Raw genomic sequence first — 21944 nt, forward strand, 5'->3', positions numbered from 1 at the left:
AGTTTTTTTGAAGACTATTTCAAAGGAGGATCCACTGCGAAAAAAAATTTCGTAATGGAAGAAAAAACTAAAAAAAAAAAAACCTTTCCATCCAGGGCGCAGTCGCTACACCTGCTGACAATCCCTAAAGGGACTATTAAAGTAAAAAATTGAAAAAAAAAAGTTTTAAAAAATATTTAAAAAAAATTATAAAACCCAGAAAATTCAAATCACCCCCCTCCCCTTTTCCCCCCAATTAAAAAAAATTAAAAAATACACACATTTGGACTGTACTGTGTATGAAGCCCTGAACAGCACAGCGCCACACAATGTGTAGTGGCCGCTGTCGGTACTGCAACTCAGGTCTTATTGAAGGGATTGTTATGAGCTGCAGTACCGAGAATTGCCACTACGAAGCGCTATGCTGAGGCTACAAGGTGACATGTGTCGCCCCGCCCACACAACGTTTCTCTATTTTGTTTAGTCACGATCTTTCTATTGGTTGCTAAATAACAAACTCCTCCTCTAACTCGTTGTTTACATCCTCATTGTTACCACGCCTACTGGCTGTTGTGATTGGCCACCGTGCACTATTCTCCTCCCCTATTGGTCGCACGTTCCCGGGCTCCTCCCCTGGGGCGGTGTGCTTCTCCTTCTATCACTAGGTGCCTCCAGTCCTGTCAGTGAGGCAGGGAGGATGAGCCGGGCCGGTGTGATCGTGTCCTGGGGGGTTTCTCTGGTTTTCTTCCTGGTCTTATCACTGGGGGCAGCTGCTGCGATCCCCCCTCACAATGAGACCGCCCGGGTCGCCCGGTACGTGGCGCACAAGTGTGACTGGGGCGCTCTGGCCACTCTCTCCAGCCACGAGCCGGTGCGGGGGCTGCCCTTCGCCAATGTGTTCTCCGTGAGTGACGGTCCGCGGGGCCAGAGCGGCGGCGTGCTGTACTTCTACCTGACCGCCATGGAGATCTCCGTGCAGGACCTGCAGGTGAGCGGCGGCCGCCGAGGGTGACGTCATGGCTTCCCCGGGAGGCCCGAGCGTGCGGTCAGCTCAGGAGGGGTTAATAGTTCTGCTCGTCATCACAGTCCGATAATCCGGAATATTCGATAATCCGGACGAGCAGGAGGCGGTAAAGCAGCGCGCGTTACTGGTGACAGGACAGGATATTCCCTGCAGCGGCGGGAGGAGAATCGTTATCAGTGCCGGCCGGCAGGGGGCGCCGCTTATCTCACACTCTGCAGGGGGCGCCGCTTATCTCACACTCTGCAGGGGGCGCCGCTTATCTCACACTCTGCAGGGGGCGCCGCTTATCTCACACTCTGCAGGGGGCGCCGCTTATCTCACACTCTGCAGGGGGCGCCGCTTATCTCACACTCTGCAGGGGGCGCCGCTTATCTCACACTCTGCAGGGGGCGCCGCTTATCTCACACTCTGCAGGGGGCGCCGCTTATCTCACACTCTGCAGGGGGCGCCGCTTATCTCACACTCTGCAGGGGGCGCCGCTTATCTCACACTCTGCAGGGGGCGCCGCTTATCTCACACTCTGCAGGGGGCGCCGCTTATCTCACACTCTGCAGGGGGCGCCGCTTATCTCACACTCTGCAGGGGGCGCCGCTTATCTCACACTCTGCAGGGGGCGCCGCTTATCTCACACTCTGCAGGGGGCGCCGCTTATCTCACACTCTGCAGGGGGCGCCGCTTATCTCACACTCTGCAGGGGGCGCCGCTTATCTCACACTCTGCAGGGGGCGCCGCTTATCTCACACTCTGCAGGGGGCGCCGCTTATCTCACACTCTGCAGGGGGCGCCGCTTATCTCACACTCGGCAGGGGGCGCCGCTTATCTCACACTCTGCAGGGGGCGCCGCTTATCTCACACTCTGCAGGGGGCGCCGCTTATCTCACACTCGGCAGGGGGCGCCGCTTATCTCACACTCTGCAGGGGGCGCCGCTTATCTCACACTCTGCAGGGGGCGCCGCTTATCTCACACTCTGCAGGGGGCGCCGCTTATCTCACACTCTGCAGGGGGCGCCGCTTATCTCACACTCTGCAGGGGGCGCCGCTTATCTCACACTCTGCAGGGGGCGCCGCTTATCTCACACTCTGCAGGGGGCGCCGCTTATCTCACACTCTGCAGGGGGCGCCGCTTATCTCACACTCTGCAGGGGGCGCCGCTTATCTCACACTCTGCAGGGGGCGCCGCTTATCTCACACTCTGCAGGGGGCGCCGCTTATCTCACACTCGGCAGGGGGCGCCGCTTATCTCACACTGCAGCCGCCCAGCGGAGGGGGATAATAATGATAATTCCCTCAGTATAACTACTGCCCTCACTACTATTACTACTACTACTGCCCTCACTATTGCTACTACTACTACTGCCCTCACTATTACTACTACTACTGCCCCCACTATTACTACTACTACTGCCCTCACTATTACTACTACTACTGCCCCCACTATTACTACTACTACTGCCCTCACTATTACTACTACTACTGCCCTCACTATTACTACTACTACTGCCCTCACTATTGCTACTACTACTACTGCCCTCACTACTATTACTACTACTGCCCTCACTATTACTACTACTACTACTGCCCTCACTATTACTACTACTACTGCCCTCACTATTATTACTACTACTACTGCCCCCACTATTACTACTACTACTGCCCTCACTACTATTACTACTACTACTGCCCTCACTATTACTACTACTACTGCCCTCACTATTGCTACTACTACTGCCCTCACTATTGCTACTACTACTACTGCCCTCACTACTATTACTACTACTGCCCTCACTATTACTACTACTTCTACTGCCCTCACTATTACTACTACTACTGCCCTCACTATTATTACTACTACTACTGCCCCCACTATTACTACTACTACTGCCCTCACTACTATTACTACTACTACTGCCCCCACTATTACTACTACTACTGCCCTCACTACTATTACTACTACTACTGCCCTCACTATTGCTACTACTACTACTGCCCTCACTATTACTACTACTACTGCCCCCACTATTACTACTACTACTGCCCTCACTATTGCTACTACTACTACTGCCCTCACTATTGCTACTACTACTACTGCCCTCACTACTATTACTACTACTGCCCTCACTATTACTACTACTACTACTGCCCTCACTATTACTACTACTACTGCCCTCACTATTATTACTACTACTACTGCCCCCACTATTACTACTACTACTGCCCTCACTACTATTACTACTACTACTGCCCTCACTATTACTACTACTACTGCCCTCACTATTGCTACTACTACTGCCCTCACTATTGCTACTACTACTACTGCCCTCACTACTATTACTACTACTGCCCTCACTATTACTACTACTACTACTGCCCTCACTATTACTACTACTACTGCCCTCACTATTATTACTACTACTACTGCCCCCACTATTACTACTACTACTGCCCTCACTTATTACTACTACTACTGCCCTCACTATTACTACTACTACTACTGCCCTCACTACTATTACTACTACTACTGCCCTCACTATTACTACTACTACTACTGCCCTCACTACTATTACTACTACTACTGCCCTCACTATTATTACTACTACTGCCCCCACTATTACTACTACTACTGCCCTCACTATTACTACTACTACTACTGCCCCCACTACTATTACTACTACTACTGCCCTCACTATTACTACTACTACTACTGCCCTCACTATTACTACTACTACTACTGCCCTCACTACTATTACTACTACTACTGCCCTCACTATTATTACTACTACTACTGCCCCCACTATTACTACTACTACTGCCCTCACTATTACTACTACTACTACTGCCCTCACTATTACTACTACTACTACTGCCCCCACTACTATTACTACTACTACTGCCCTCACTATTACTACTACTACTACTGCCCTCACTATTACTACTACTACTACTGCCCCCACTACTATTACTACTACTACTACTGCCCCCACTATTACTACTACTACTACTGCCCTCACTACTATTACTACTACTACTGCCCTCACTATTATTACTACTACTACTGCCCCCACTATTACTACTACTACTGCCCTCACTATTACTACTACTACTACTGCCCCCACTACTATTACTACTACTACTGCCCTCACTATTACTACTACTACTACTGCCCTCACTATTACTACTACTACTACTGCCCCCACTACTATTACTACTACTACTGCCCTCACTATTACTACTACTACTACTGCCCCCACTATTACTACTACTACTGCCCTCACTATTACTACTACTACTACTGCCCCCACTATTACTACTACTACTGCCCTCACTACTATTACTACTACTACTGCCCTCACTATTACTACTACTACTGCCCTCACTATTGCTACTACTACTGCCCTCACTATTGCTACTACTACTACTGCCCTCACTACTATTACTACTACTGCCCTCACTATTACTACTACTTCTACTGCCCTCACTATTACTACTACTACTGCCCTCACTATTATTACTACTACTACTGCCCCCACTATTACTACTACTACTGCCCTCACTACTATTACTACTACTACTGCCCCCACTATTACTACTACTACTGCCCCCACTATTACTACTACTACTGCCCTCACTACTATTACTACTACTACTGCCCTCACTATTGCTACTACTACTACTGCCCTCACTATTACTACTACTACTGCCCCCACTATTACTACTACTACTGCCCTCACTATTGCTACTACTACTACTGCCCTCACTATTGCTACTACTACTACTGCCCTCACTACTATTACTACTACTGCCCTCACTATTACTACTACTACTACTGCCCTCACTATTACTACTACTACTGCCCTCACTATTATTACTACTACTACTGCCCCCACTATTACTACTACTACTGCCCTCACTACTATTACTACTACTACTGCCCTCACTATTACTACTACTACTGCCCTCACTATTGCTACTACTACTGCCCTCACTATTGCTACTACTACTACTGCCCTCACTACTATTACTACTACTGCCCTCACTATTACTACTACTACTGCCCTCACTATTACTACTACTACTGCCCTCACTATTATTACTACTACTGCCCCCACTATTACTACTACTACTGCCCTCACTTATTACTACTACTACTGCCCTCACTATTACTACTACTACTACTGCCCTCACTACTATTACTACTACTACTGCCCTCACTATTACTACTACTACTACTGCCCTCACTACTATTATTACTACTACTGCCCTCACTATTATTACTACTACTGCCCCCACTATTACTACTACTACTGCCCTCACTATTACTACTACTACTACTGCCCCCACTACTATTACTACTACTACTGCCCTCACTATTACTACTACTACTACTGCCCTCACTATTACTACTACTACTACTGCCCTCACTACTATTACTACTACTACTGCCCTCACTATTATTACTACTACTACTGCCCCCACTATTACTACTACTACTGCCCTCACTATTACTACTACTACTACTGCCCTCACTATTACTACTACTACTACTGCCCCCACTACTATTACTACTACTACTGCCCTCACTATTACTACTACTACTGCCCTCACTATTACTACTACTACTACTGCCCCCACTACTATTACTACTACTACTACTGCCCCCACTATTACTACTACTACTACTGCCCTCACTACTATTACTACTACTACTGCCCTCACTATTATTACTACTACTACTGCCCCCACTATTACTACTACTACTGCCCTCACTATTACTACTACTACTGCCCCCACTACTATTACTACTACTACTGCCCTCACTATTACTACTACTACTACTGCCCTCACTATTACTACTACTACTACTGCCCTCACTACTATTACTACTACTACTGCCCTCACTATTATTACTACTACTACTGCCCCCACTATTACTACTACTACTGCCCTCACTATTACTACTACTACTACTGCCCCCACTATTACTACTACTACTGCCCTCACTACTATTACTACTACTACTGCCCTCACTATTACTACTACTACTGCCCTCACTACTATTACTACTGCCCTCACTATTACTACTACTACTACTGCCCTCACTACTATTACTACTGCCCTCACTACTATTACTACTACTACTGCCCTCACTATTGCTACTACTACTACTGCCCTCACTACTATTACTACTACTACTGCCCTCACTATTGCTACTACTACTACTGCCCTCACTACTATTACTACTACTGCCCTCACTATTACTACTACTACTGCCCTCACTATTACTACTACTACTGCCCTCACTATTATTACTACTACTACTGCCCCCACTATTACTACTACTACTGCCCTCACTATTACTACTACTACTGCCCTCACTATTATTACTACTACTACTGCCCTCACTATTATTACTACTACTACTGCCCCCACTATTACTACTACTACTGCCCTCACTATTACTACTACTACTGCCCTCACTATTATTACTACTACTACTGCCCCCACTATTACTACTACTACTGCCCTCACTATTACTACTACTACTGCCCTCACTATTATTACTACTACTACTGCCCTCACTATTATTACTACTACTACTGCCCCCACTATTACTACTACTACTGCCCTCACTATTACTACTACTACTGCCCTCACTATTACTACTACTACTGCCCTCACTATTATTACTACTACTACTGCCCCCACTATTACTACTACTGCCCTCACTACTATTACTACTACTACTGCCCTCACTATTGCTACTACTACTACTGCCCTCACTATTACTACTACTGCCCTCACTATTGCTACTACTACTACTGCCCTCACTATTACTACTACTGCCCTCACTATTGCTACTACTACTACTGCCCTCACTACTATTACTACTACTGCCCTCACTATTACTACTACTACTACTACTGCCCTCACTATTACTACTACTACTGCCCTCACTATTATTACTACTACTACTGCCCCCACTATTACTACTACTACTGCCCTCACTACTATTACTACTACTACTGCCCTCACTATTACTACTACTACTACTGCCCTCACTACTATTACTACTACTACTGCCCTCACTATTATTACTACTACTACTGCCCCCACTATTACTACTACTACTGCCCTCACTACTATTACTACTACTACTGCCCTCACTATTACTACTACTACTACTGCCCCCACTACTATTACTACTACTACTGCCCTCACTATTACTACTACTACTACTGCCCCCACTATTACTACTACTACTGCCCTCACTATTACTACTACTACTACTGCCCCCACTATTACTACTACTACTGCCCTCACTACTATTACTACTACTACTGCCCTCACTATTACTACTACTACTGCCCTCACTATTGCTACTACTACTGCCCTCACTATTGCTACTACTACTACTGCCCTCACTACTATTACTACTACTACTGCCCTCACTATTACTACTACTACTACTGCCCCCACTATTACTACTACTACTGCCCTCACTACTATTACTACTACTACTGCCCTCACTATTACTACTACTACTACTGCCCTCACTACTATTACTACTACTACTGCCCTCACTATTGCTACTACTACTACTGCCCTCACTACTATTACTACTACTGCCCTCACTATTACTACTACTACTGCCCTCACTATTACTACTACTACTGCCCTCACTATTATTACTACTACTACTGCCCCCACTATTACTACTACTACTGCCCTCACTACTATTACTACTACTACTGCCCTCACTATTATTACTACTACTACTGCCCCCACTATTACTACTACTACTGCCCTCACTACTATTACTACTACTACTGCCCTCACTATTACTACTACTACTACTGCCCTCACTACTATTACTACTACTACTGCCCTCACTACTATTACTACTACTACTGCCCTCACTATTACTACTACTACTACTGCCCTCACTATTACTACTACTACTACTGCCCTCACTATTATTACTACTACTACTGCCCCCACTATTACTACTACTACTGCCCTCACTACTATTACTACTACTACTGCCCTCACTATTACTACTACTACTACTGCCCCCACTATTACTACTACTACTGCCCCCACTATTACTACTACTACTGCCCTCACTATTACTACTACTACTACTGCCCTCACTACTATTACTACTACTACTGCCCTCACTATTACTACTACTACTACTGCCCCCACTATTACTACTACTACTGCCCTCACTATTACTACTACTGCCCTCACTATTACTACTACTGCCCTCACTATTACTACTACTGCCCTCACTATTACTACTACTGCCCTCACTATTACTACTACTGCCCTCACTATTACTACTACTGCCCTCACTATTACTACTACTGCCCTCACTATTACTACTACTGCCCTCACTATTACTACTACTGCCCTCACTACTATTACTACTACTGCCCTCACTACTATTACTACTACTGCCCTCACTACTATTACTACTACTGCCCTCACTACTATTACTACTACTACTGCCCTCACTATTACTACTACTACTGCCCTCACTATTACTACTACTACTACTACTGCCCTCACTATTACTACTACTACTACTGCCCTCACTATTACTACTACTGCCCTCACTATTACTACTACTGCCCTCACTATTACTACTACTGCCCTCACTACTACTACTACTGCCCTCACTACTATTACTACTACTACTGCCCTCACTACTATGACTACTACTGCCCTCACTATGACTACTACTACTGCCCTCACTATGACTACTACTGCTGCCCTCACTATTTCTGCCCTCACTGTTATTGCTGCCCTCACTGACACTCGCTGAGTTTTCTTTTTCGTAGTTTCCTTTTTTCTGTGTTTTTCTCCCGCTGACTCAGCAGATGACGCTGCAGAATCCGCGGTTTTGCAATGTTCCCGGCTTGTGACCGGAGCCTCTTGTGTCTGTGAGACCAAGGCAGAGGTGCTGTATACGGAGCCTATAGAATCACCGGGTCACATGACCGAGGCCTTATGTAACGCTCCATGTGACTCCGGCTGCTCCTAAGTTCCACCCTCATGCTTTACACTGCAGCTCTGCTTCTTATTATTGCTTCCTGTTGGTCTCGGTCGGCTTCTTGTCGCCGCACTCTTGCTTTACACTGCAGCTCTGCTTCTTATTATTGCTCCCTGTTGGTCTCGGTCGGCTTCTTGTCGCCGCACTCTTGCTTTACACTGCAGCTCTGCTTCTTATTATTGCTTCCTGTTGGTCTCGGTCGGCTTCTTGTCGCCGCACTCTTGCTTTACACTGCAGCTCTGCTTCTTATTATTGCTCCCTGTTGGTCTCGGTCGGCTTCATGTCGCCGCACTCTTGCTTTACACTGCAGCTCTGCTTCTTATTATTGCTTCCTGTTGGTCTCGGTCGGCTTCTTGTCGCCGCACTCTTACTTTACACTGCAGCTCTGCTTCTTATTATTGCTTCCTGTTGGTCTCGGTCGGCTTCATGTCGCCGCACTCTTGCTTTACACTGCAGCTCTGCTTCTTATTATTGCTCCCTGTTGGTCTCGGTCGGCTTCTTGTCGCCGCACTCTTACTTTACACTGCAGCTCTGCTTCTTATTATTGCTCCCTGTTGGTCTCGGTCGGCTTCTTGTCGCCGCACTCTTACTTTACACTGCAGCTCTGCTTCTTATTATTGCTCCCTGTTGGTCTCGGTCGGCTTCTTGTCGCCGCACTCTTACTTTACACTGCAGCTCTGCTTCTTATTATTGCTCCCTGTTGGTCTCGGTCGGCTTCTTGTCGCCGCACTCTTACTTTACACTGCAGCTCTGCTTCTTATTATTGCTTCCTGTTGGTCTCGGTCGGCTTCTTGTCGCCGCACTCTTACTTTACACTGCAGCTCTGCTTCTTATTATTGCTTCCTGTTGGTCTCGGTCGGCTTCTTGTCGCCGCACTCTTACTTTACACTGCAGCTCTGCTTCTTATTATTGCTTCCTGTTGGTCTCGGTCGGCTTCTTGTCGCCGCACTCTTGCTTTACACTGCAGCTCTGCTTCTTATTATTGCTTCCTGTTGGTCTCGGTCGGCTTCTTGTCGCCGCACTCTTGCTTTACACTGCAGGTCTGCTTCTTATTATTGCTTCCTGTTGGTCTGTCGGCTTCTTGTCGCCGCACTCTTGCTTTACACTGCAGCTCTGCTTCTTATTATTGCTTCCTGTTGGTCTCGGTCGGCTTCTTGTCGCCGCACTCTTGCTTTACACTGCAGCTCTGCTTCTTATTATTGCTTCCTGTTGGTCTCGGTCGGCTTCTTGTCGCCGCACTCTTACTTTACACTGCAGCTCTGCTTCTTATTATTGCTTCCTGTTGGTCTGTCGGCTTCTTGTCGCCGCACTCTTGCTTTACACTGCAGCTCTGCTTCTTATTATTGCTTCCTGTTGGTCTCGGTCGGCTTCTTGTCGCCGCACTCTTGCTTTACACTGCAGCTCTGCTTCTTATTATTGCTTCCTGTTTGTCTCGGTCGGCTTCTTGTCGCCGCACTCTTGCTTTACACTGCAGCTCTGCTTCTTATTATTGCTTCCTGTTGGTCTGTCGGCTTCTTGTCGCCGCACTCTTGCTTTACACTGCAGGTCTGCTTCTTATTATTGCTCCCTGTTGGTCTCGGTCGGCTTCTTGTCGCCGCACTCTTGCTTTACACTGCAGCTCTGCTTCTTATTATTGCTTCCTGTTGGTCTCGGTCGGCTTCATGTCGCCGCACTCTTGCTTTACACTGCAGCTCTGCTTCTTATTATTGCTTCCTGTTGGTCTCGGTCGGCTTCTTGTCGCCGCACTCTTGCTTTACACTGCAGGTCTGCTTCTTATTATTGCTTCCTGTTGGTCTGTCGGCTTCTTGTCGCCGCACTCTTGCTTTACACTGCAGGTCTGCTTCTTATTATTGCTTCCTGTTGGTCTCGGTCGGCTTCATGTCGCCGCACTCTTGCTTTACACTGCAGCTCTGCTTCTTATTATTGCTTCCTGTTGGTCTCAGTCGGCTTCATGTCGCCGCACTCTTGCTTTACACTGCAGCTCTGCTTCTTATTATTGCTTCCTGTTGGTCTCGGTCGGCTTCTTGTCGCCGCACTCTTACTTTACACTGCAGCTCTGCTTCTTATTATTGCTTCCTGTTGGTCTGTCGGCTTCTTGTCGCCGCACTCTTGCTTTACACTGCAGCTCTGCTTCTTATTATTGCTTCCTGTTGGTCTCGGTCGGCTTCTTGTCGCCGCACTCTTACTTTACACTGCAGCTCTGCTTCTTATTATTGCTTCCTGTTGGTCTGTCGGCTTCTTGTCGCCGCACTCTTGCTTTACACTGCAGCTCTGCTTGCTGTGGACAGGTACTCGTCAGATGGCAGTACCTATGTCCGTGTGTCCGGAGGACGCCTCTGACCTCAGTCTTCTCTTCCGTATCAGGTGAACGCCAACGCCTCCCTGACCATGTCTCTGGCGCAGACCCCATATTGCCGGCAGGAACACTACGACCCCCAGAGTCCGCTGTGCGCTCACATTATAATGTCCGGCATTATCCAGGAGGTGAGAACCCCCACGGCCCCGGTGTGCCCGCATATCTGATGCATATAGTGTATATATAACCGATGCTTTACACCCAGGTGGCCGCCCCCGAGTCTGACAAGGCGAAGACGGCATTGTTCAGCCGCCACCCGGAGATGGCGACCTGGCCGCGCGACCACAGCTGGTTTTTTGCCAAACTCAACATCACAAACATTTGGGTACTCGATTACTTTGGAGGAATCAAAACAGTCACCCCGGAAGAATATTACCAAGCCAAACCTTAGTGAGTACCGCATATAGCAGCTGCCTAGTATATACTATATACAGAGCCTGCCGATCAGCTGACAGTCTGTGTCCTAATAATGGGGGGAATGATTGCCCCCGACAGCCGCTCTGTGCACTAGAGGAATGACTGACAGCCGCTCTGTATATGAAGAGGAATGACTGACAGCTGCTCTGTACACTAGGAGGAATGACTGCCCCCGGCAGCCACTCTGTGCATTAGGAGGAATGACTGACAGCCGCTCTGTGCACTAGGAGGAATGACTGACAGCCGCTCTGTGCACTAGGAGGAATGACTGACAGCCGCTCTGTGCACTAGGAGGAATGACTGACAGCCGCTCTGTGCACTAGGAGGAATGACTGACAGCCGCTCTGTGCACTAGGAGGAATGACTGACAGCCGCTCTGTGCACTAGGAGGAATGACTGACAGCCGCTCTGTGCACTAGGAGGAATGACTGACAGCCGCTCTGTGCACTAGGAGGAATGACTGACAGCCGCTCTGTGCACTAGGAGGAATGACTGACAGCCGCTCTGTGCACTAGGAGGAATGACTGACAGCCGCTCTGTGCAACTAGGAGGAATGACTGACAGCCGCTCTGTGCAACTAGGAGGAATGACTGACAGCCGCTCTGTGCACTAGGAGGAATGACTGACAGCCGCTCTGTGCACTAGGAGGAATGACTGACAGCCGCTCTGTGCACTAGGAGGAATGACTGACAGCCGCTCTGTGCACTAGGAGGAATGACTGACAGCCGCTCTGTGCACTAGGAGGAATGACTGACAGCCGCTCTGTGCACTAGGAGGAATGACTGACAGCCGCTCTGTGCACTAGGAGGAATGACTGACAGCCGCTCTGTGCACTAGGAGGAATGACTGACAGCCGCTCTGTGCACTAGGAGGAATGGCTGCTCCCGACAGCCGCTCTGTACACTAGGAAGAATGACTGAAAGCCGCTCTGTACACTAGGAGGAATGACTGACAGCCGCTCTGTGCACTAGGAGGAATGACTGCTCCCGACAGCCGCTCTGTACACTAGGAGGAATGGCTGCTCCCGACAGCCGCTCTGTACACTAGGAAGAATGACTGAAAGCCGCTCTGTACACTAGGAGGAATGACTGACAGCCGCTCTGTGCACTAGGAGGAATGACTGCTCCCGACAGCCGCTCTGTACACTAGGAGGAATGGCTGCTCCCGACAGCCGCTCTGTACACTAGGAAGAATGACTGAAAGCCGCTCTGTACACTAGGAGGAATGACTGACAGCCGCTCTGTGCACTAGAGGAATGACTGCCCCCGACAGCCGCTCTATACACTAGAGGAATGACTGCCCCCGACAGCCGCTCTGTACACTAGAGGAATGACTGCCCCGACAGCCGCTCTGTACACTAGAGGAATGACTGCTCCCGACAGCCACTGTGTGCACTACGAGGAATGACTGACAGCCGCTCTGTACAATAGAGGAATGACTGCCCCCGACAGCTGCTCTGTACACTAGGAGGAATGACTGACAGCCACTCTGTGCACTAGGAGGAATGACTGCCCCGACAGCCGCCCTGTGCACTAGGAGGAATGACTGACAGCCACTCTGTGCACTAGGAGGAATGACTGACAGCCACTCTGTACACTAGGAGGAATGACTGCCACCTGACAGCCACTGAGTGGAAGAAACGACTGTCAGGTGGCGCAGGAATTGTGTTGGCCTCTGTGAGCGCGGCCTTACATACATGATCACGATATATCTTCTTTTTTTATCCTAAAGGTCTGATCTTGCGGATCCGGCTCCTCGGGGGCGGAGACTTTCTCGATCTGATGCCGATGTGCCTTTTTGTTCATTATCTTCTCTGCATAAATCTAATCTTAAAGGAGCGCCCTGGTTTTATATTAAGTTTTATCGTCGCATGAAAGTAAACGTCTACAACTTTCTAAGAGACTTTAAAATTCCTTTCAAGAACTTTGAATGTATGAAGAAAATTTTCTTTCACTGACAGCAAGCGGAGGCTAAAATCTCATCCTAGTCTTGTCCTGCTCTGACAGCTGCAGTTTGTCACAATGGATCAGTGTCGGAAAGGGTATGTGAAAAATGAATGTTTCCATTCACTGACTGGAAGCAGAGATCTTGGACGGGACGACGACGTGAGATTGCAAACTTCCTAATAAACTTTCAAACTTTTTTCATTTTGAGTTGATTAAAGGGGGCAAAACTGTGAAAGCTTTTATGATGTCTGCTGGGGTTTGTTTGCTTTTTTTTTTTTTTTTTTTTTTTTTTTTTAAAAGGGACATACCATCCAGATGCAGAATTATATTGAGATGCCTCTTATAGTCCCGTCTTAATTTGCCATTCAGGATCCTACAAAGAGCATCTCTCGCACTGGAGGACACATCCTGTGTAATACTTCATTTGTCCTGCGGGTGCGCTGCAAGAAAATCAAACTCTTGCTGCTGCAGATTATACCTGATCGCTGGGGAAACCATGAATGTCGGGGAGTGTGACAAGGGGTTTTTCTACCCCTTTAACTGCCACTTTCCCACTTTGTGGGCACAGATCAGGGACGGGGTTATCATTACCATGAATAGTGATGTTCTGTTCTAAACGCTTAGACATGTAACGGCCAGGGCTTGCTGGGACTTTTGGTACGCCATCTAAGTATCCTCCATCTTACTCTAATAACGCTTGCTGACATATAAGGAGTGCCGAATGATTTGTGCTTTTTAAATAAAGTTTTGTTTTTTTTATTTAACAATTACATCCAGTCTCCTGAAATACTTTGTGCTGCTGCAGACCCGCCGTCCTGTTCAAAGTATATTTTACTGATACATTGTTGCTAAAAAAGTGATTCTAAGTTCACACTATAATTAAAGGGGTTCAGACCAGCGCTCATCTGCTCAGACTGGCCAGGTAAGTGATCGTACGGTAGGCCGGTGGGCCAGAGCCGCTCTTTTCTCGCTCCTAGAGGGCGGTCCCAAGTTGAGGACCCACATCTATGACAAAGACAGATAGGAGCCGCCTTCTAGGGACAATCCCTTTAATTTTGGAAAAATCTGATTAATTCTGCAGGCCGAGATGTAGAAGGACACGGGGCGAGCGGACAATCACTACGAGACTGAAGGCAGACTCGCTAATGGAGGGTCTCGGAAAAGGGCGTGTTTTTTTTTGTTTTGTTTTGTTTTGTTTTTACAAATTTTGGATTTTTTTTTTTTTTTTATCCCTTAGATAAAAAAAGAACCTAGTCGTGTTTGGTGTCTATGAACTCGTGATGACCTGGAGAATCATATCGGCAGGTCAGTTGTAACATTTATTGAACATGGTAAAACACAACTTAAAAATAACAATAGTGGGAACCCGGGGGCGTGGCTATGTAACGGAGGAGGGAAGACGTGCCTCGTGAGAGCTCCGGCCATCCTGATAATATCCTGCCATTAAGACCCCTTATTTGCCAGCGGTATCGGCTGGCACTGGCGCCTGGGACCCCCGGGAGTCAGGTGACCTCCCCAAAAGGCTGCAGTAAGGACCCGGGACTTGGAATCCGTGAGTGGTCTGGGCGGACGGAGGGTACCTGTGCGGCGGCGGCCATCTTGGAGCACGCGCTCCGGCGGGACAAGACGCGGCACTGGCCTCTTCTGACACCCGGCTTCTCTTCTGGTGGACTCGGTGGGGCTGCGCTCTTCGGCGGTGAACGCTGTGTGGCATAGGAGTGCAGGGGCTGAGAGCTCCGGGACGGGCGGCAGTGGCTGCAGGGGACGGCGGCCATTACCAGTGCGCACTCCCTGACAGTGAGGGGAGAGGCGCTCTTCATTACTTTAACGGTGCTGCTCAAGAGGTGAACAGATAACCCGGGATATACAGGGGCGACGTGGTGTGTGTGCCCTGAAAGATTGGGCCCCACGCCCCCCCTGCCAGATAGACATCTCTTTTATTGGCGCCATAACTTTGGAGGGATTAACCCCCTCCCTGCTGGTCCTCCTGTGGTGGCTGTGGGCCTGTCCTGATATATAACACCTCAGGCTACATTTAATACTTTTTACAACTCTCCTTACGCCAGCTGCTTGTTTTGTGGCCCTTTTTTCTCCAAAAAAAAAACAGCCCTATATCCTGTGCCCGCTGACTTGTGTGGCTCCTTCTGCTGCCCACCATGTATCACTCCAAAGGGGCAGGGGCTGCTGAGAAATTGAGGAAATACTCCAGGGAGGATCCCCCTGATAATGTACGTACTCTCAGGAATAATTCTACGCCGGCCCAGCGTAAAAATCGCCCCTCCGATGATGTTGAGGAGGGAGAGCAAGAAGAGGAACTGACCCTTAAGCAAGCATCTGAGCAATTAATGCAGGCTATATCCCTCACTAGATCGTCCCTTACTGAAAAGATAGAGGACGTGCACACTGAAGTGGGTCGTCTGCGGCATGATATGCAGGCCATGAGAGGACGTATTTCAGAGGTTGAAACACGAGTGTCCCATGTGGAGGATACTATCACCCCTATGGAGACTACTCTGAAAAAGGTCGCCGGTTCCATAAACGCCTGGAAACAAAAGGCAGATGACCTGGAGAATAGGCTGCGCCGCAATAACATTCGAATTATTGGCCTGCCAGAGCGCTCGGAGGGTCAGCAACCTGAACAATTTTTGGAAGACTGGCTTAAAACCTCTCTGGGAAATGGATTCTCCTCAACATTCTCGGTGGAGAGGGCCCATAGGGTCCCAGCGAGACCTCTCCCCCCTGGAACTCCGCCTAGACCTTTTTTGGCGCGCCTTCTCAACTGCAGGGATAGGGATGCTATTCTCCGCTTGGCGCGACAGAAGGGTCCTATTAAATTCAACAATGCTACCATATCAATTTTCCCGGATTTCTCAATGGAGCTTCAGAAGCAGCGGGCGCGATTTATGGAAATTAAGAAACAACTACGGGATAAAAATATTATCTACGCCATGCTTTATCCTGCTCGACTACGTATTGTCCATGATGGCTCCTCCTTATTCTTTACGGACCCGGCGGAGGTCACTGAATGGTTGCGGTCCTACAAGGTGTCCACTGTAAATGACTCCTAATCGGCTTCTTCTGTCCAATGGCAATATGGGGGAAAAAGGAGCTCTCCGTGTGGGTGCTGAGCTTATTAATAATACCGGACGCTGGAGTCAGTGAGGGTATCCCCTTTTCTATTTGATCACAGGAGTGCAGGATTGTACTTCTCTACTGTTAAAGTTACATTATGTTGGGTTGTTGTTTTTTGTATTAGTTTTGATTGTTCAATGTGTATGGTTGCCGCTAACACTATTTTTAAGCCTTGTTTGGTGCCTCTGAACCGGACCCGAGTACTACTTCACATCTTCCTTTCTTTTAAGTATCAATATGGGATCTGAGATCATATTTATGACCTGGAATATACGAGGTATCAAAACCCCCCGGAAGAAAATTAAAGTATTCTCGCAGATTAGACGGTATCGCCCACACATTGTGGCACTGGTGGAGACACATCTGACTAGAGACACAGCTCGATATACAAAAAAACCGTGGGTGCAGTGGTCTCTTCACGCATTCCACACCAGCTACTCGAGAGGGGTGTCTCTGTTAATACATAGAGATGTTAGATGGGAGGCCAGGGAGGCACGGCGGGATCCGGAGGGTCGCTTTGTCTTTGTGCATGCATTTATCAACTCGCGAGAATATGTGATATTATGTATCTATAATCCCCCTGCCCCCGCTGGTACTTCGATCCTTCGTATGGCATTGGGTTTCTCCTTAAATTATCCTGATGCTAGTGTTATTTGTATGGGAGATTTTAACCTAGTCATGGATGGGTCCCTGGACAGATTGAGATTAGATGACGCGACAATTGGGGATCCCCGGTCTTGGCCCCCCTCCCAACTGGCGTTGTTTATGGATGGTAGTGGATGGCTGGATTTGTGGAGAGTGCATCACCCAGAGACTAAAGGATATACCTGCCACTCATCCACTAGGCAATCTTTATCTCGCATAGATTACATATTCGGTTCTAGTAATTTGGCACTGTGGGTGGATGGTGTTGAGCATGGCAGTAGAGGGATTTCGGACCACAGTCCGGTTATCCTCAAACTTAAATATGGCCAATCATATAATAATATGCCCTGGAAGTTGAACCCCTTTTGGTTAAAATTAATGGACTCTAATGATAGAACGGTTGACCAGCTGAATTGTTTTAATTCAACTCACCCGGAACCCCAAAATCTTGGCTTGTTCTGGGATACTCTAAAAGCCTATTTGAGGGGGTGTTTGTCCTCCACAATTTCCTACATTAAAAGGGTGACGGCGAGGGAAGATGATGAGATAGAGCAGCGGCTGAAAGACTCGGAGGCTGCCTATATATCTAGTCAAACTAGTGGTAACAGGGCTGAGTGGCTTGCTTCTCAGAGGTTATATGTTCAACATGCGGACACCAAGTCAAAACGCAAATTATTCTTTACCCGTCAATCCTACTTCGAGCTAGGGAACCAGGCTAGCACACTCCTTGCCTTCTTAGTACGCCAACATAATACCTCCAATACTATACTACAAATCCGCACACTCGATGGCACATTGGTGTCCTCCACGGATAAGATACTTCAGTGTTTTCATGATTACTATGAGACGCTGTATAAATCTGGTAGTGGTCTTGATGTCTTTGAGTGTCTGGATTATCTATCAGATATAGTGTTTCCTTTGTTGAGTCCAACCCAGCGGGCCTATATGGACGCTGAATTTACCATGGAGGAAGTAGAACATGCTATGGCGGATATGGCCACTGGGAGGGCCCCTGGGCCGGATGGGTTTCCTATTGAGTTTTACAAGAAATACTGTGATCAACTGGCACCACTCTTATTGAAGGTACTTCGGGAAATATGGGAGGGAGGACCTGTGCCCGAAACATTTTATGATGCAAATATTGTTATGCTCAGGAAAGAGGGGAAGGATCCTCTGGAATGTGGGTCATATCGTCCTATATCGTTGGTAAATGTGGATTATAAAATCTTTACTAAAATTCTGGCTACTAGACTGAACGCAATCATATTAGACCTTATACACCCTGACCAGACTGGCTTCATGCCGGGAAAAAGCACCTCCATCAATATTAGACGGGTTCAATCAGTGATTCAGTATAGCTCCCTAGAAACAGATAATAACTGGGCACTAGCATCGTTAGATACAGCCAAGGCTTTCGACTCTCTCGAATGGCCCTTTCTATCTGCATGTCTGAGGAAATACGGTTTTGGGGACAAATTTCTAAGAGGGATAGATATACTATATAGGAAGCCCAGGGCACGTATAGTTGTGAATAATACCATTTCTGAGCCCTTTTCCCTTTATAGGGGAACTCGCCAGGGATGTCCTTTATCCCCGGCCCTCTTCGCCTTGGCAATAGAGGCCTTGGCAATACGCATAAGAACCTCTGATGGTATTAAGGGAATAAATATTGCGGATCGAGTGGATACCATCGGTCTCTATGCTGACGATATGGTGATATTTATGGACAAAGTAGAGGAAACGTTACCACAGGTGATTGCGACTATAGATAAGTTTAGTAAATTTTCAGGGCTATATATAAACTGGGATAAATCTGCCTTGTTCCCTCTCTCACATACCCAGGCACCCTGCCTCGAAACTCTCTCGCCGCTCCCCATTGTATCCAGTTTCAAATATTTAGGTATTCACATGTCCAAATACAGCCAATTAGATCTACAACTTAATATCTACCCACTATTAGATTTGGTTAGAATTAAATTTTCAACCTGGAACAAACTCCCGCTCTCGGTTGCCGGCCGAATTAATCTAATTAAAATGATACTGCTCCCTAAGCTTAACTATTGCCTTCAACATAGTGCCGTGCCCATACCCAAACACTTCTTCGCAAGGTTAAACTCCCTGGTTACATCCTTTATATGGGGGAAAACTAGGCCCAAACTTAAATTGTCGACATTACAGAGGCCGAAGCAGGGGGGTGGGGCGGCTTTGCCAGATTTCTACTTATATTATCTCGCCGGCCAGGCCAAGGCGATAAATAAATGGATGCCTAATAATTCCCTGCCTAACTCGGAGAGTCATTTGCTCCATGGTGCCCGGGCTGATTGTCCACTGGGGTTTCTAGAACTAGAGAAAGTTAATGCCCCCCGTTTGCTACAGTTGCACCGGCTGGCACGATCAATATGGAGACAAATTAAAAAAGTTACTGGATTTGTAGATGTAGTGGCTGAAATGCCTCTATGGAATAATAGTTACTTTCCGGGACTGTTGAACCATCCATCCACTAATTTTTGGATCTCGCATGGTGTTCTCTCGGTGAGAGATGTATATAACCAGGGGGTCTTTGCATCCTTTGTACAATTACAGAATACCCACAGTGTTCCGAGGTCTCAGTTCTTCCGTTATTTACAGCTAAGATCAGCCTTTCAATCACATATGCGGAGTATGGGTGGGGATCGAGCTATTTCATCCTTACCTTTGATAGGTATTCTCAACTCACAGGGCCCTCAAGGACTTATTTCCTCCTTATATACTTATTTGTTGTCCATGGGAGATGGGTCTACTATAAATTCCGTCAAAGGGAAGTGGGAGGGACTTCTTCCTGATGTATCGGGAGAAGAATGGGAGGATATTTTGGAGTCCCCAACTAAAGTCTCTCCCTCAATTAATAATAAAATGACTCAATTATATATTCTGCATCAGTCTTATTTGACCCCGGTACGGCTTTTTAAAATGGGCCGCTTCCACTCGTCGGATTGCTTGAGGTGCCATTCGGGTGATGCGGATTTCATCCACATGATTTGGAAATGCCCTGTTATTCGTCAGTATTGGAGTGAGGTGACGTCTTTTTTAACATCCTTATTACTGATCCCTGTCCCACTTGAACCACTGATCTGCTTATTTGGGGTGTGGGATGCGGAAGCTTGGGATCATTGCACCGGAATATTTCTACGAGAGTCACTTTTTATGGCACGAAAGGTGTTAGCATTACGATGGATGGGTGGTTCTTGCCCGTCTCTCAGAGCCTGGGTTGATCTGGTGAATTCGATTATCCCGTATGAGCGTACACTATATCAAAATAGAGGATGCCCAGGCAAGTTTGAAAAGATTTGGGGTAGATGGAACTCCTCTTATAATACTTTATAATCCTCATTAGCTTGGCTACTATGTGGAGGTTGGGCTCGTGGTTTGGGGGGCATCACTTACGGGGTGAAATCTGTATTAATTTTCCTTTGGCGGCGCATTATTGCTATTGTTAAGTTAATGTAGTTAAATGTTGTATATTAGGTGATTTGTAAGACGTCAGTGATTTAACATACACAGTTTGTCACTTTTGTAATACTTTTAGATATAATAATGCATGACCCCTATCTGTATTTCATACTGTTACTAATAATGACAAATGCAAACGTGTGTATTGTGCAGTTTATTCTGGAATTAATAAACGAATTTAAAAAAAAAAAAAATAACAATAGTGGAATGGCACAATTTTTATTTTTTTTTGGCAATTTCACTACGCTTGGAAATTACACGATATGATAAAATCAATGGTGTCGTTCAAAAGCACAACTCGTCCCAGAAAGAAAACAAGACCTCACGTGTCCATAGTGATTGGAAACATTTTTAAAAAAAAGTTATTATTCTGGGAAGAAGAGGAACCAAAACTTAAAATGCCATGGAAGTGAGTGGGTTAATCAAAAGTATTTGCAAAGTTGACAAGATACAATGTCACTACATGGCATGGACTACCCCCCCCTGTGCATAATGGTTGATTTAAAGGGGAACTGCGAAGGGTTAAATATTGCAGGTGATGACTCCGCTGACACCCAGTTAGACTCTGACAACCTTTTGGGTTCTTCTATGGCGCCGGCGGACCCCCACAGAGGTCAGGGGATGATGATGAAATAAGTAGTGACACGTGGAAGCCGTCGTTGCTGCGGAGGGTTTTTCTTTCCTTCGAGCAATGAACCCGGCACGAGATAATAATTATATTCTCCAGGAAAGTCAATGGCGTCCTGGCAGCGCGGGAAAGTGGTTGTCAGTAGATTGTTTCCTGCGAGGACGAATGTTTCCGTTATGTAATTAGAAAAGTTAATTTCTCTGGGCACAGAGCGGCCGTCCGAGGACTCGTCAATAGCGGCTGTAATCTCGGCGGCATTGCCGCTATTGATTCTG

General features: G+C 47.2%; 2 protein-coding genes across 3 annotated transcripts in view; both read left to right on the forward strand.

Moving 5' to 3' along the window:
* The first annotated feature begins 636 nt into the window (after positions 1-636).
* Positions 637-14545, forward strand: CREG1 (cellular repressor of E1A stimulated genes 1). Of its 2 annotated transcripts, XM_069760589.1 has the most exons (4): positions 638-967; positions 11421-11540; positions 11618-11802; positions 13561-14545. In XM_069760589.1, coding segments are annotated over exons 1-4 (597 nt in total). In that variant the 5' UTR covers positions 638-676; the 3' UTR covers positions 13562-14545. The 2 variants fall into 2 exon arrangements, with proteins under 2 accessions (XP_069616691.1, XP_069616690.1); XM_069760590.1 differs by lacking the exon at positions 13561-14545 and having other exon boundaries at positions 637-967; positions 11618-11803.
* A 473-nt stretch (positions 14546-15018) lies between these two features.
* CD247 (CD247 molecule) overlaps positions 15019-21944 on the forward strand; it is a 126286-nt gene continuing 119360 nt past the window's right edge. The window contains exon 1 of the mRNA XM_069760592.1: positions 15019-15080. Coding sequence (XP_069616693.1) covers positions 15056-15080 — 25 coding nt within the window. The 5' untranslated portion in view covers positions 15019-15055. The remainder of the gene's footprint in view (positions 15081-21944) is intronic.

This window comes from Ranitomeya imitator, chromosome 3 (genome assembly GCF_032444005.1).
Source record: "Ranitomeya imitator isolate aRanImi1 chromosome 3, aRanImi1.pri, whole genome shotgun sequence".
Classification (NCBI taxonomy): Eukaryota; Metazoa; Chordata; class Amphibia; order Anura; family Dendrobatidae; genus Ranitomeya; species Ranitomeya imitator.

What these genes read in the sequence shown, in the direction of transcription:
- CREG1 (XM_069760590.1), top strand. Translation starts at nt 677, where the DNA reads ATGAGCCGGGCCGGTGTGATCGTGTCCTGGGGGGTTTCTCTGGTTTTC. An exon ending in TCTCCGTGCAGGACCTGCAG is followed by an intron (nt 968 to 11,420) that starts GTGAGCGGCGGC and finishes CTTCCGTATCAG; the next exon opens with GTGAACGCCAACGCCTCCCT. An exon ending in TGTCCGGCATTATCCAGGAG is followed by an intron (nt 11,541 to 11,617) that starts GTGAGAACCCCC and finishes CTTTACACCCAG; the next exon opens with GTGGCCGCCCCCGAGTCTGA.